We start from the raw sequence: 15,399 nt of genomic DNA, 5'->3' as shown, positions 1-15,399 counted from the left end.
CGCGAAGACCATCGTCACTAACGCTGTTGGTATACACGTGAAGACCATCGTCACTAACGCTGTTGGTGGTCACTAACGCTGTTGGTATACATGTGAAGACCATCGTCACTAACGCTGTTGGTATACACGCGAAGACCATCGTCACTAACGCTGTTGGTATACACGCGAAGACCATCGTCACTAACGCTGTTGGTATACACGTGAAGACCATCGTCACTAACGCTGTTGGTATACACGTGAAGACCATCGCCACTAACGCTGTTGGTGTACACGTGAAGACCATCGCCACTAACGCTGTTGGTGTACACGCGAAGACCATCGCCACTAACGCTGTTGGTGTACACGCGAAGACCATCGTCACTAACGCTGTTGGTGTACACGTGAAGACCATCGTCACTAACGCTGTTGGTGTACACGTGAAGACCATCGTCACTAACGCTGTTGGTGTACATGTGAAGACCATCGTCACTAACCCTGTTGGTATACATGTGAAGACCATCGCCACTAACCCTGTTGGTATACACGCGAAGACCATCGCCACTAACGCTGTTGGTATACATGTGAAGACCATCGCCACTAACCCTGTTGGTATACATGTGAAGACCATCGTCACTAACGCTGTTGGTATACACGCGAAGACCATCGTCACTAACGCTGTTGGTATACACGCGAAGACCATCGCCACTAACGCTGTTGGTATACATGTGAAGACCATCGCCACTAACCCTGTTGGTATACACGCGAAGACCATCGCCACTAACGCTGTTGGTATACATGTGAAGACCATCGCCACTAACCCTGTTAGTATACACGCGAAGACCATCGTCACTAACGCTGTTGGTATACACGCGAAGACCATCGCCACTAACGCTGTTGGTATACATGTGAAGACCATCGCCACTAACCCTGTTGGTATACACGTGAAGACCATCGTCACTAACGCTGTTGGTATACACGTGAAGACCATCGCCACTAACACTGTTGGTATACATGTGAAGACCATCTCATGGCCGAATAATAGTGAGCAGTAAAAACTTCAAAACTTAAATTGTAGTTGCAAGTCACCATTCTATAAAACTCTTTCCTTATGTATAGTATTCCATTGTTAAAAGATGATTTTCTGTATATGAAAATGATCATAATGCTTGTATCCCCATTATCATTTGGACCGCAAGTGTCGAAGGATGATTTTGTCAATACTGTTACAAATATATGGCTTTTATGGACTTCATTTTAAATTTGTTACAAGGTGAAAGACAAGTGAGATCTTGCACACACAAACAAACGCGGCTAAACAAATGGAAGTGTGCGGGGGGGGGGGGGGGGGGGGGGGGGGACACCGGCGACTATGAGCAATATCAACCGAGCAATATCAACCAATTAAGAATATATTAAGGCACCAATACTTCTCTTACTCACAATCCAATTGGTCTATTTGTGCACCAGATATGATTTTCGAATCAAAATGTGAATGTATGATTATTTTTAATGGATCTGTTTAACCATTGTTTTCATCAAACAGTCTTTTATACAGGTTACAGGTGTTGAATAAAGATCTAAAATAATATAATTTAACATATTGAGGATGCACTGTCAGTAGCAGTGATCCTATACACCGGGATAGTCCATAACCTGTTGTCTTTATATGACTACATGTACACACGCACGGACAGGCGCACATTAACGCCTCATGTAGACTTACAATGTTACGAATATACTGTACCTAGCCAGTAAAATAAAATGCACTCATGTTAAGACACGTATCTGCTAAGCCGGTACTGGGTAACTCACTAGCTACTCTGACGTATCAGTACTACAGTATTGTATTACTATATTTTGACATAATTAATGTTAATAACTCGTTATAAACAACTACAATTCTTGTTAAAACCTGACAATAATATTGTCAAGAAAATATTGTTACATATAGACATATATGTCTATTAATTAGCACTTGCAACAATTATTATAACATAGACAAATAATATTATAATTACATGTACTATTATTATGACAGTACTATGCCAACTGACACTGTTAATAACAGATTACTATACAAGATAAATATCACCATTCATAAGAGTAATATACTTTGACCATAGCACTATCAACAACCTATATACTTTGACCATAGCACTATCAACAACCTATGCCACTATATTTTGTAAATAAATACTTTCAATAACTGGATACCCGACTTGACAAACCGGCACTGTTTCAATAACTCGTGAAGCTTACAAATCAGTACTTTCAATAACTCGTTAAAACATAAGTACTGTCAATATCTCACTAAACGGACAAATCAGTACTGACAATAACCCATTAAAAACTGAAATCAGTGCTTTCAATGACAAATAAATACTGTTAGTACCTCGTTAAACACAAAATAGTAGTGTTAAAACTAATTAAACATGAACAAATCAACACTACCGACAACTCATTAAAAATCAATAACTTATTAAACACAAATAAACGAACAGACTTAAAAGTCATTAAACAGCCAAATACTATGCACTGTGAAAATGTGATTACTGCAGTGAATGCACACGACTGTTAAAACTTACACTTTCTCATACGCAGTGAATGCACGCGACTGTTAAAACTTACACTTTATCATAGGCAGTGAATGCACGCGACTGTTAAAACTTACACTTTCTCATAGGCAGTGAATGCACGCGACTGTTAAAACTTACACTTTATCATAGGCAGTGAATGCACGCGACTGTTAAAACTTACACTTTCTCATACGCAGCGCTGCCACTTTATACTTTTTTCGTTGAAATACTATTTTTTATACTTTATAAATACTTCTTTTTTTCATATGAAAATACTTTTTAATACTTTTTCTGCAAAAAATAACTTAAGAAATCCAATTTCAAATTTGACCATCGTAAGATTTGTGCTTTGCTAGTCTTTTTTTTTTCAGGAGTGGTTTGTTCATTGTTGAGTGGAGTGTTTGTGAGCTTTCTGATCCTGCTGCTCCCAGTGACCAAGTGATAGGGTACTGAAATATGCAGAACAGAATGTTCAACAATCACAAATCCTCACAACATGGTACACACCATTCCTTGAGATTGGTCATAAGCAGCAAAAATTAGTAGGACAAAGGTAGCGAATGTCATATGGTAACCTATCGGGGTAAGTTGATGAAACATCATACTTTTTAATACTTTTTTTTAGACCATTTTGATACTTTTGTTTTTGAAAATGCAGTGGCAGCACTACATGCGAAATAAGTCGGTACATGATTGTTAAAAACTACATTCTGATACCGAGAATCAGTTGTATTAATTTACATGGTTGTTAAAAACTACGTTCTGATACCGAGCATCAGTTGTATTAATTTACATGGTTGTTAAAAACTACATTCTGATACAGAGAATCAGTTGTGTTAATTTACATGATTGTTAAAAACTACATTCTGATACCGAGCATCAGTTGTATTAATTTACATGGTTGTTAAAAACTACATTCTGATACCGAGAATAAGTTGTATTAATTTACATGGTTGTTAAAAACTACATTCTGATACCGAGAATCAGTTGTATTAATTTACATGGTTGTTAAAAACTACATTCTGATACCGAGAATCAGTTGTATTAATTTACATGGTTGTTAAAAACTACGTTCTGATACCAATCATTAATTGTTATAATTTATGTTTGTTAAAAACTACGTTCTGATACCGAGCATCAGTTGTATTAATTTACATGTTTGTTTTAAACTAAACTCTGCTGCTGTATGTCACAAGTATGTACACACTTTTTTAAAAACTATACAACCTTCCGATGCCGTGCGTCGTTAAAAGTTATACTCTGATACTTTGTGTCACAGGTAGGTACATAACTGATACTGTTCGTCACTGGTATGTACATAATTGATACCTTGCGTCACAGGTATGTACATAATTGATACCGTGCTTCACAGGTATGTACATAATTGACACCTTGCGTCACAGGTATGTACATAATTGACACCTTGCGTGACAGTTATGTACATAATTGATACCTGTGTGTCACAGGTATGTACATGGTCGTTAAAATTATACTCTGATACCGTACGTCACAGACATGTACATAATTGTTAAAAAGTATTGATAACTTCAATACTATTCGACACAGGTATGTACATCATTGTTAAAACTATACTGATACTGTGCGTAACAAGCGTGTACATGGTTGTTAAAATTATACTCTGATAAGGCCCGTCACAGATATGTATATGATCGTTTCTCTAAAACCGCACATCCGAGTTATGTACATGATCACTAGAAACGATACCGTGCGTCACGGGTATGTGCATGGTCGTTAAAACTATACTGATACCGAGCGTCACGGGTATGTACATGATCGTTAAAATTATACTCTGCTACCGTGCGTCACATATATGTACATAATTATTAAAAACTATTTATAACTCTAGTACTGTTTGATACAGGTATGTACATAATTGTTAAAATTATACTGATACTGTGCGTCACGGGTATGTACATGATTGTTAACAATTATAATCTAATACCGCGCAACAGAGGTATGTTCATGATCGCTAGAAACGATGCCGTGCGTCACGGGTATGTAGGGCCGTAGCTAGCGAGGCAAAAAAAATCCGGAAATTTTTTAAAGAAACTTAAAGAAAATTCTGTTCTTAACCCTTTAAGGAGTTTTAGACTATTAACTACTCAGTTGCCCCCCCCCCCCCCCCCAAAAAAAAAAAAAAAAAAAAAAAATAATAAAAATAAAATCCTAGCTAAGGCCATGGTATGTGCATGATCGTTAAAAATATACTGCTACCGTGCGTCACGGGTATGTACATGATTGTAAAAACTATACTCTGCTACCGTGCGTCACGGGTATGTACATGATTGTAAAAACTATACTCTGCTACCGTGCGTCACGGGTATGTACATGATTGTAAAAACTATACTCTGCTACCGTGCGTCACGGGTATGTACACATGATCGTTAAAGCTATATTGATACTGTGCGTCACACATATGTACATGCTCGTTAAAAACGGGTCCCAACGTGGAGTGGGGAGGGGGTTGCAGGTGCTCCACTCATTATAATACCCTGGCTCCGCCAGTGGAATGTCACAGGTATGTACAGGATTGCTAAATGCTATAATACGGTACGGTGCGTCACGGAAATGCACTCGATTGTTAAAAACTGTACTCTCTTGTACAATGCGTCATGGAAATGCACTTGATTATTAAAAATTATACTCTGTTGTACAGTGCGTCATGGAAATGCACTCGATTATTAAAAACTGTACTCTCTTTAACGATGTGTCATGGAAATGCACTTGATTATTAAAAACTGTACTCTCTTTAACGATGCGTCATGGAAATGCACTTGATTATTAAAAACTATACTCTGTTGTACAGTGCGTCATGGAAATGCACTCGATTATTAAAAACTATACTGTTGTACGGTGCATCATGGAAATGCACTCGATTATTAAAAACTATACTCTGTTGTACAGTGCGTCATGGAAATGCACTCGATTATTAAAAACTATACTCTGTTGTACGGTGCATCATGCAAATGCACTCAATTATTAATAACTATACTCTGTTGTACGGTGCATCATGGAAATGCACTCGATTATTAAAAACTGTACTCTCTTGTAGAGTGCGTCATGGGAACGTGTTCTCTTGTTAGCAGCAATATGCTTGTTTCTAGATGGTCTGGCTTGTCCGTGTGTGAGTACTTCTGATCGTTGGTGTCCAGGAGTTTCTTAACTTTGACCGGATCAAACAGCTGCAGCGCCTCCTGGCCTCTCGGTACGTGCTGTTTGGCGGGAGGCGTCATCCTGTCTGCAGTGTGAGTCTGACGCAGGCCCGGCAACACACTGACGGTGTCCCCCAGCAAGAGCGGGTCTGCCGTCATGTAGTCGCTGTCGTCGGGCTGCGCGCATCTCACCTTGCTCGTGTACCACTTCTCAACCATGTCTTGTATCGGCTTCCGGTACCCCGTCGTCATGGTCGTTGTAGTCGTACTCGCTGTCGTTAACGACACACTATATACAGCCTCGTCTTTGTCCCACTCGCTGTCCGTCAGTACACCGTCGTCATGAGTGCTGTGAAGTGTGGCCATCGTCCGGTACGAGCCCTCGTCGCTGTCCATGCCACTGTCGTCTTTAACGCCGTCCTGCTGGAGACGCGGCGTGGCGTTCAAGTGGGCCTCGTCGCTGTAGTCGGTGGGCGAGTCGAACGTGTGTTCCGCCGAGCTGCCGAGAAGCTGCTGTAGCTGCAACTTGCGTTCGCGCGTGAACTTCGTGCGGTTCACCTCGTCGCAATGGTGCTGGATGCTCGCCTCGATGGTCGTCGTCGCTGTCGTCTCCGGCATCATGTACGCTGTAGAGGAGCAACATACACCATAACGTTAAAACTCGTGTGTGTGTGTGTGTGTGTGTGCGCGTGCGCGCGTGCGTGCGTGTGTGTGTGTTTCAGGCATGGCGTAAGCAAGTCGACATTTTGTGTGTGTGTGTGTGGGGGGGGGGGGGGGGTGACAGATCGAGAACGCAAAGCAAAATTTAAGTAACACGCATATCTAAGATTTAGTACCAATAATAGTTTTGATTTATTATTGGAGGGGCTAAAGACCCCCAGCCCCCACCGTGCCTGTGTGTATGTATGTAATACAGTGTGTTTGTGTGTGTGTGTGTGTGTGTGTGTGTGTGTGTGTGTGTGTGTGTGTGTGAAATTAACTATTTACAAGTTATATGGTTCATCAAGATCAATATTCATGTTCTTAATAAATATATCATTGATTTGACACAAATATCAAAGACGATGAAAGATACTAACACTACATTATACAATACGATGAAACTACAACTCGACATCACGGCAGATACTGACGCTACATTATACAAGACGTAACAACAACTCTACATCACAGCAGATAATGACGCTACATTATACAAGACGAAAGGACAACTCGACATCACAGCAGATAATGACGCAACATCACAACAGATACTGACGCTACATTATACAAGATGTAACAACAACTCGACATCACAGCAGATAATGACGCGATATCACAACAGATACTGACGCTACATTATACAAGACGTAACGACAACTCGACATCACAACAGATACTGACGCTAATTTATGCAAGACGATGAAACTACAACTCGACATCACGGCAGACACTGACGCTACATTATACAAGATGGTGAAATGACGACTCGACGTCACGACAGATACTGACACTACATTATACAAGACAGTGAAACTAAAACTCGACACCATTGCAGATACTGACGCTACATTATACAAGACGATGAAAATACAACTCAACATCACAATCACGACAGATACTGACGCTACATTAGACAAGACGTAACAACAACTTGACATCACAATATACTGACACTACATTATACAAGACGATGAAACTACAACTCGACATCACGGCAGACACTGACGCTACATTATACAAGATGGTGAAATGACGACTCGACGTCACGACAGATACTGACACTACATTATACAAGACAGTGAAACTAAAACTCGACACCATTGCAGATACTGACGCTACATTATACAAGACGATGAAAATACAACTCAACATCACAATCACGACAGATACTGACGCTACATTAGACAAGACGTAACAACAACTTGACATCACAATATACTGACACTACATTATACAAGACGATGGAACTACAACTCGACATCATGGCAGCCACTGACGCTACATTTTACAAGACGATGAAATGACAACTCGTCATCATGACAGACACTGATGCTACATTATACAAGACGAAACTAGAACTCGACATCACGGCAGATGCTGACACTACATTATACAAGAGGTTAAAACTACAACTCGTCATCTCGGCAGATACTGATGCTACATTATACAAGACAGTGAAACTACATCTCGGCAGATACTGACGCTATATTATACAAAACGATGAAACTACGACTCGACATCATGGCAGATACTGACGCTACATTATACAAGACGGTGAAACTACGACTCGACATCATGGCAGATACTGACGCTACATTATACAAGACAGTGGAACTACGACTCGACATCACGGCTGATACTCAGTAACGGACGCTACATTATTGATGATATTCAGTAATATTATAATTCTAGCACGGTTGGTGTTACATACCTTTGAAAGAATCTGTCGGGAAATTCTGTAAAATAAAAAGAGTTATCATAAAAAAAATATAATCGTAGCTGAAAAACGATGTGTGTACAAGAGAAAACACAAGGGATAACTGAAAATCACTTCTTTTAATAAAACTATGTGTCACTGAACTTCAGTTTAGGAAAGTATAAAATATTAATTTTGATTTAATTTGTATTTTTCATCATAATATATTTTATTAATATTAAAATTAATGAACAAGTACTTAAAATTAAGATAAATAAAATGATATTAAAGTATTACACATACCCATGTCACGCTTGACCGTTTGTTGAAACTTCGACAGGTGTTAACTAACGTCAGCTTCATCTGCAAAATACAGATCGTAATATTAAAATACATTGTACATCATGCTAGTGTATTTAAAGTCACACAACAGACACTACATCATGCTAGTGTATTTAAATGTTACACAACAGACACTACATCATGCTAGTGTATTTAAATGTTACACAACAGACACTACATCATGCTAGTGTATTTAAATGTTACACAACAGACACTACATCATGCTAGTTTATTTAAATGTCACACAACAGACACTACATCATGCTAGTGTATTTAAATGTTACACAACAGACAACACAGCATGCTAGTGTATTTACATTTCTCACAACAGACACTACATCATGCTACTGTATTTAAATGTCACACAACAGACACTACATCATGCTAGTGTATTTAAATGTCACACAACAGACACTACATCACGCTAGTGTATTTAAATGTTACACAACAGACAACACAGCATGCTAGTGTATTTACATTTCTCACAACAGACACTACATCATGCTAGTGTATTTAAATGTCACACAACAGACACTACATCATGCTAGTGTATTATAATGTCACACAACAGACACTACATCATGCTAGTGTATTTAAATGTCACACAACAGACACTACATCATGCTAGTGTATTTACATTTCTCACAACAGACACTACATCATGCTAGTGTATTTAAATGTCACACAACAGACACTACATCATGCTAGTGTATTTAAATGTCACACAACAGACACTACATCATGTTAGTGTTTACAGTTCTCACAACAGACACTACATCATGTTAGTGTTTACAGTTTTCACAACAGACACTACATCATGTTAGTGTTTACAGTTCTCATAACAGACACTACATCATGTTAGTGTTTACAGTTCTCACAACACACTACATCATGTTAGTGTTTACAGTTCTCACAACAGACACTACATCATGTTAGTGTTTACAGTTCTCACAAGAGACACTACATCATGTTAGTGTTTACAGTTCTCACAATAGACACTACATCATGTTAGTGCTTACAGTTCTCTCAACACACTACATCATGTTAGTGTTTACAGTTCTCACAATAGACACTACATCATGTTAGTGTTTACAGTTCTCACAATAGACACTACATCATGTTAGTGTTTACAGTTCTCTCAATAGACACTACATCATGTTAGCGTTTACAGTTCTCACAATAGACACTACATCATGTTAGTTGTTTACAGTTCTCACAATAGACACTACATCATGTTACCGTTTACAGTTCTCACAATAGACACTACATCATGTTAGTGTTTACAGTTATCTCAATAGACACGACATCATGTTAGTGTTTACAGTTCTCATAATAGACACTACATCATGTTAGTGTTTACAGTTCTCTCAATAGACACTACATCATGTTAGTATGTACAGTTCTCATAATAGACACTACATCATGTTAGTGTTTACAGTTCTCTCAACAGACATGACATCATGTTAGTGTTTACAGTTCTCATAATAGACACTACATCATGTTAGCGTTTAGTTCTCACAATAGACACTACATCATGTTAGCGTTTACAGTTCTCACAATAGACACTACATCATGTTAGTTGTTTACAGTTCTCACAATAGACACTACATCATGTTACTGTTTACAGTTCTCACAACAGACACTACATCATGTTAGTGTTTACAGTTCTCACAATAGACAATACATCATGTTAGTGTTTACAGTTCTCACAACAGACACTACATCATGTTAGTGTTTACAGTTAGTGTCTATTGAGATAACTGTAAACACTAACATGATGTAGTGTCTGTTGTGAGAACTGTAAATAGACACTACATCATGTTACTGTTTACAGTTCTAACAATAGACACTACATCATGTTAGTGTTTACAGTTATCTCAATAGACACTACATCATGTTAGCGTTTACAGTTCTCACAATAGACACTACATCATATTAGTGTTTACAGTTATCTCAATAGACACTACATCATGTTAGTGTTTACAGTTCTCACAACAGACACTACATCATGTTAGTGTTTACAGTTCTCATAACAGACACATCATGTTAGTGTTTACAGTTCTCTCAATAGACACTACATCATGTTAGTGTTTACAGTTATCTCAATAGACACTACATCATGTTACTGTGTACAGTTCTCATAATAGACACGACATCATGTTAGTGTTTACAGTTCTCTCAACAGACACGACATCATGTTAGTGTGTACAGTTCTCATAATAGACACTACATCATGTTAGTGTTTACAGTTCTCTCAACAGACACGACATCAGGTTAGTGTTTACAGTTCTCATAATAGACACTACATCATGTTAGCGTTTACAGTTCTCACAATGCACACTACATCATGTTAGCGTTTACAGTTCTCACAATGGACACTACATCATGTTAGTTGTTTACAGTTCTCACAATAGACACTACATCATGTTACTCTTTACAGTTCTCACAATAGACACTACATCATGTTAGTGTTTACAGTTCTCACAATAGACACTACATCATGTTAGTGTTTACAGTTCTCACAACAGACACTACATCATGTTAGTGTTTACAGTTCTCACAACAGACACTACATCATGTTAGTGTTTACAGTTCTCACAAGAGACACTACATCATGTTAGTGTTTACAGTTCTCTCAATAGACACTACATCATGTTAGTGTGTACAGTTCTCATAATAGACACTACATCATGTTAGTGTTTACAGTTCTCACAACAGACACTACCTCATGTTAGTGTTTAAAGTTATCACAATAGACACTACATCATGTTAGTGTTTACAGTTCTCACAATAGACACTACATCATGTTAGTGTTTACAGTTCTCACAATAGACATACATCATGTTAGTGTTTACAGTTCTCACAATAGACACTACATCATGTTAGTGTTTACAGTTCTCACAATAGACACTACATCATGTTAGTGTTTACAGTTATCTCAATAGACACTACATCATGTTAGTGTTTACAGTTATCTCAATAGACACTACATCATGTTAGTGTTTACAGTTCTCACAATAGACACTACATCATGTTAGTGTTTACAGTTCTCTCAATAGACACTACATCATGTTAGTGTTTACAGTTCTCTCAATAGACACTACATCATGTTAGTGTTTACAGTTCTCTCAATAGACACTACATCATGTTAGTGTGTACAGTTCTCATAATAGACACTACATCATGTTAGTGTTTACAGTTCTCTCAACAGCCATGACATCATGTTAGTGTTTACAGTTCTCATAATAGACACTACATCATGTTAGCGTTTAGTTCTCACAATAGACACTACATCATGTTAGCGTTTACAGTTCTCACAATAGACACTACATCATGTTAGTTGTTTACAGTTCTCACAATAGACACTACATCATGTTACTGTTTACAGTTCTCACAACAGACACTACATCATGTTAGTGTTTACAGTTCTTACAATAGACACTACATCATGTTAGTGTTTACAGTTCTCACAACAGACACTACATCATGTTAGTGTTTACAGTTCTCATAACAGACACATCATGTTAGTGTTTACAGTTCTCTCAATAGACACTACATCATGTTAGTGTTTACAGTTATCTCAATAGACACTACATCATGTTAGTGTGTACAGTTCTCATAATAGACACGACATCATGTTAGTGTTTACAGTTCTCTCAACAGACACGACATCATGTTAGTGTGTACAGTTCTCATAATAGACACATCATGTTAGTGTTTACAGTTCTCTCAACAGACACGACATCCGGTTAGTGTTTACAGTTCTCATAATAGACACTACATCATGTTAGCGTTTACAGTTCTCACAATACACACTACATCATGTTAGCGTTTACAGTTCTCACAATGGACACTACATCATGTTAGTTGTTTACAGTTCTCACAATAGACACTACATCATGTTACTGTTTACAGTTCTCACAATAGACACTACATCATGTTAGTGTTTACAGTTCTCACAATAGACACTACATCATGTTAGTGTTTACAGTTCTCACAACAGACACTACATCATGTTAGTGTGTACAGTTCTCATAATAGACACTACATCATGTTAGTGTTTACAGTTCTCACAACAGACACTACCTCATGTTAGTGTTTAAAGTTATCTCAATAGACACTACATCATGTTAGTGTGTACAGTTCTCATAATAGACACGACATCAGTGTTTACAGTTCTCTCAATAGACATGACATCATGTTAGCGTTTACAGTTCTCACAATAGACACTACATCATGTTAGCGTTTACAGTTCTCACAATAGCAACTACATCATGTTAGTGTTTACAGTTCTCACAATAGACACTACATCATGTTAGTGTTTACAGTTCTCACAACAGACACTACATCATGTTAGTGTTTACAGTTCTCACAACAGACACTACATCATGTTAGTGTTTACAGTTATCTCAATAGACACTACATCATGTTAGTGTTTACAGTTATCTCAATAGACATTACATCATGTTAGTGTTTACAGTTATCTCAATAGACACTACATCATGTTAGTGTGTACAGTTCTCATAATAGACACGACATCATGTTAGTGTTTACAGTTCTCTCAATAGACACGACATCATGTTAGTGTTTACAGTTCTCTCAATAGACACTACCTCATGTTAGTGTGTACAGTTCTCATAATAGACACTACATCATGTTAGTGTGTACAGTTCTCATAATAGACACTACATCATGTTAGTGTTTACAGTTCTCTCAACAGCCATGACATCATGTTAGTGTTTACAGTTCTCATAATAGACACTACATCATGTTAGCGTTTAGTTCTCACAATAGACACTACATCATGTTAGCGTTTACAGTTCTCACAATAGACACTACATCATGTTAGTTGTTTACAGTTCTCACAATAGACACTACATCATGTTACTGTTTACAGTTCTCACAACAGACACTACATCATGTTAGTGTTTACAGTTCTCATAACAGACACATCATGTTAGTGTTTACAGTTCTCTCAATAGACACTACATCATGTTAGTGTTTACAGTTATCTCAATAGACACTACATCATGTTAGTGTGTACAGTTCTCATAATAGACACGACATCATGTTAGTGTTTACAGTTCTCTCAACAGACACGACATCATGTTAGTGTGTACAGTTCTCATAATAGACACATCATGTTAGTGTTTACAGTTCTCTCAACAGACACGACATCAGGTTAGTGTTTACAGTTCTCATAATAGACACTACATCATGTTAGCGTTTACAGTTCTCACAATACACACTACATCATGTTAGCGTTTACAGTTCTCACAATGGACACTACATCATGTTAGTTGTTTACAGTTCTCACAATAGACACTACATCATGTTACTGTTTACAGTTCTCACAATAGACACTACATCATGTTAGTGTTTACAGTTCTCACAATAGACACTACATCATGTTAGTGTTTACAGTTCTCACAACAGACACTACATCATGTTAGTGTTTACAGTTCTCACAACAGACACTACATCATGTTAGTGTTTACAGTTCTCACAAGAGACACTACATCATGTTAGTGTTTACAGTTCTCTCAATAGACACTACATCATGTTAGTGTGTACAGTTCTCATAATAGACACTACATCATGTTAGTGTTTACAGTTCTCTCAATAGACACGACATCATGTTAGTGTTTACAGTTCTCATAATAGACACAACATCATGTTAGTGTTTACAGTTCTCTCAACAGACACAACATCATGTTAGTGTTTACAGTTCTCACAATAGACACTACATCATGTTAGTGTTTACAGTTCTCACAATAGACACTACATCATGTTAGTGTTTACAGTTCTCATAATAGACACTACATCATGTTAGTGTGTATATATTTCTCACAACAACCAGTACAGCATGGTAGTGTGTTTATGTAACGGGGAGTAACTATTTGTGTAATTAGTTCATTTTAATATTTACTGCATGTATTTTATTTCAGTATTATATGTTACGATATTCTGTCTACATTTGTCACAACAAACAGTACAGCATGCTAGAATCTTTACAATTCTCACAACAAACAGTACAGCATGCTAGAATCTTTACATTTCTCACAACAAACAGTACAGCATGCTGGTGTGTTTACAGTTCTCACAACAAACAGTACAGCATGCTGGTGTGTTTACAATTCTCACAACAAACAGTACAGCATGCTGGTGTGTTTACATTTCTCACAAAACAGTACAGCATGCTGGTGTGTTTACATTTCTCACAAAACAGTACAGCATGCTGGTGTGCTTACATTTCTCACAACAACAGTACAGCATGCTGGTGTGTTTACAGTTCTCACAACAAACAGTACAGCATGCTGGTGTGTTTACATTTCTCACAACACCGTACAGCATGATGGTGTGTTTACATTTTTCACAACTCCGTACAGCATGCTGGTGTGTTTACAGTTCTCACAACAACAGTACAGCATGATGGTGTGTTTACATTTTTCACAACAACAGTACAGCATGATGGTGTGTTTACATTTCTCACAACACCGTACAGCATGATGGTGTGTTTACATTTCTCACAACAAACAGTTCAGCATGCTGGTGTGTTTACATTTCTCACAACACCGTACAGCATGCTGGTGTGTTTACATTTCTCACAACAACAGTACAGCATGATGGTGTGTTTACATTTCTCACAACACCGTACAGCATGCTGGTGTGTTTACATTTCTCACAACAAACAGTACAGCATGCTGGTGTGTTTACAATTCTCACCTGCTGCTCGAAGACCAGAAACGTCAGTATGATGACGAGAGTCTGCAAGTGAAATAAATATTAATGATCTCATATTTGTAATCGTTAAATGAAAGCAAAGATTTATGTTGTACACTTGAACGCTACCCGTCTATCACCGCCTACCCAACTTTCTATATCATTAACTATATTATCAGTACTGTAGTGGTTACAGTCACATTACACA

The 15,399-nt window shown here is 37.7% G+C and overlaps 2 protein-coding genes across 2 annotated transcripts; both read right to left on the bottom strand.

Annotated features, from left to right (window-relative positions):
- Positions 1–53: 53 nt before the first annotated feature.
- LOC121376365 (putative per-hexamer repeat protein 5) lies at positions 54–992 on the bottom strand. The gene has a single exon (XM_041504212.1). The coding sequence runs from the start codon at positions 990–992 to the stop codon at positions 54–56; it is 939 nt and encodes a 312-aa protein (XP_041360146.1).
- Positions 993–5,455: 4,463 nt separating this feature from the next.
- On the bottom strand, positions 5,456–15,241 carry LOC121374072. The gene is made up of 4 exons (XM_041500971.1): positions 15,195–15,241; positions 8,430–8,489; positions 8,142–8,166; positions 5,456–6,354 (listed from the first exon to the last, which is right to left on the bottom strand). Exons 2-4 carry the CDS (start codon positions 8,487–8,489, stop codon positions 5,606–5,608), a joined length of 834 nt encoding a protein of 277 aa, XP_041356905.1. The 5' UTR covers positions 15,195–15,241; the 3' UTR covers positions 5,456–5,605.
- Positions 15,242–15,399: the final 158 nt, after the last annotated feature.

This window comes from Gigantopelta aegis, chromosome 6 (genome assembly GCF_016097555.1).
Source record: "Gigantopelta aegis isolate Gae_Host chromosome 6, Gae_host_genome, whole genome shotgun sequence".
Taxonomy (NCBI): domain Eukaryota; kingdom Metazoa; phylum Mollusca; class Gastropoda; order Neomphalida; family Peltospiridae; genus Gigantopelta; species Gigantopelta aegis.
Note: the sequence above shows the minus strand (reverse complement) of the source record. Positions and strands in the feature narration are given on the sequence as shown.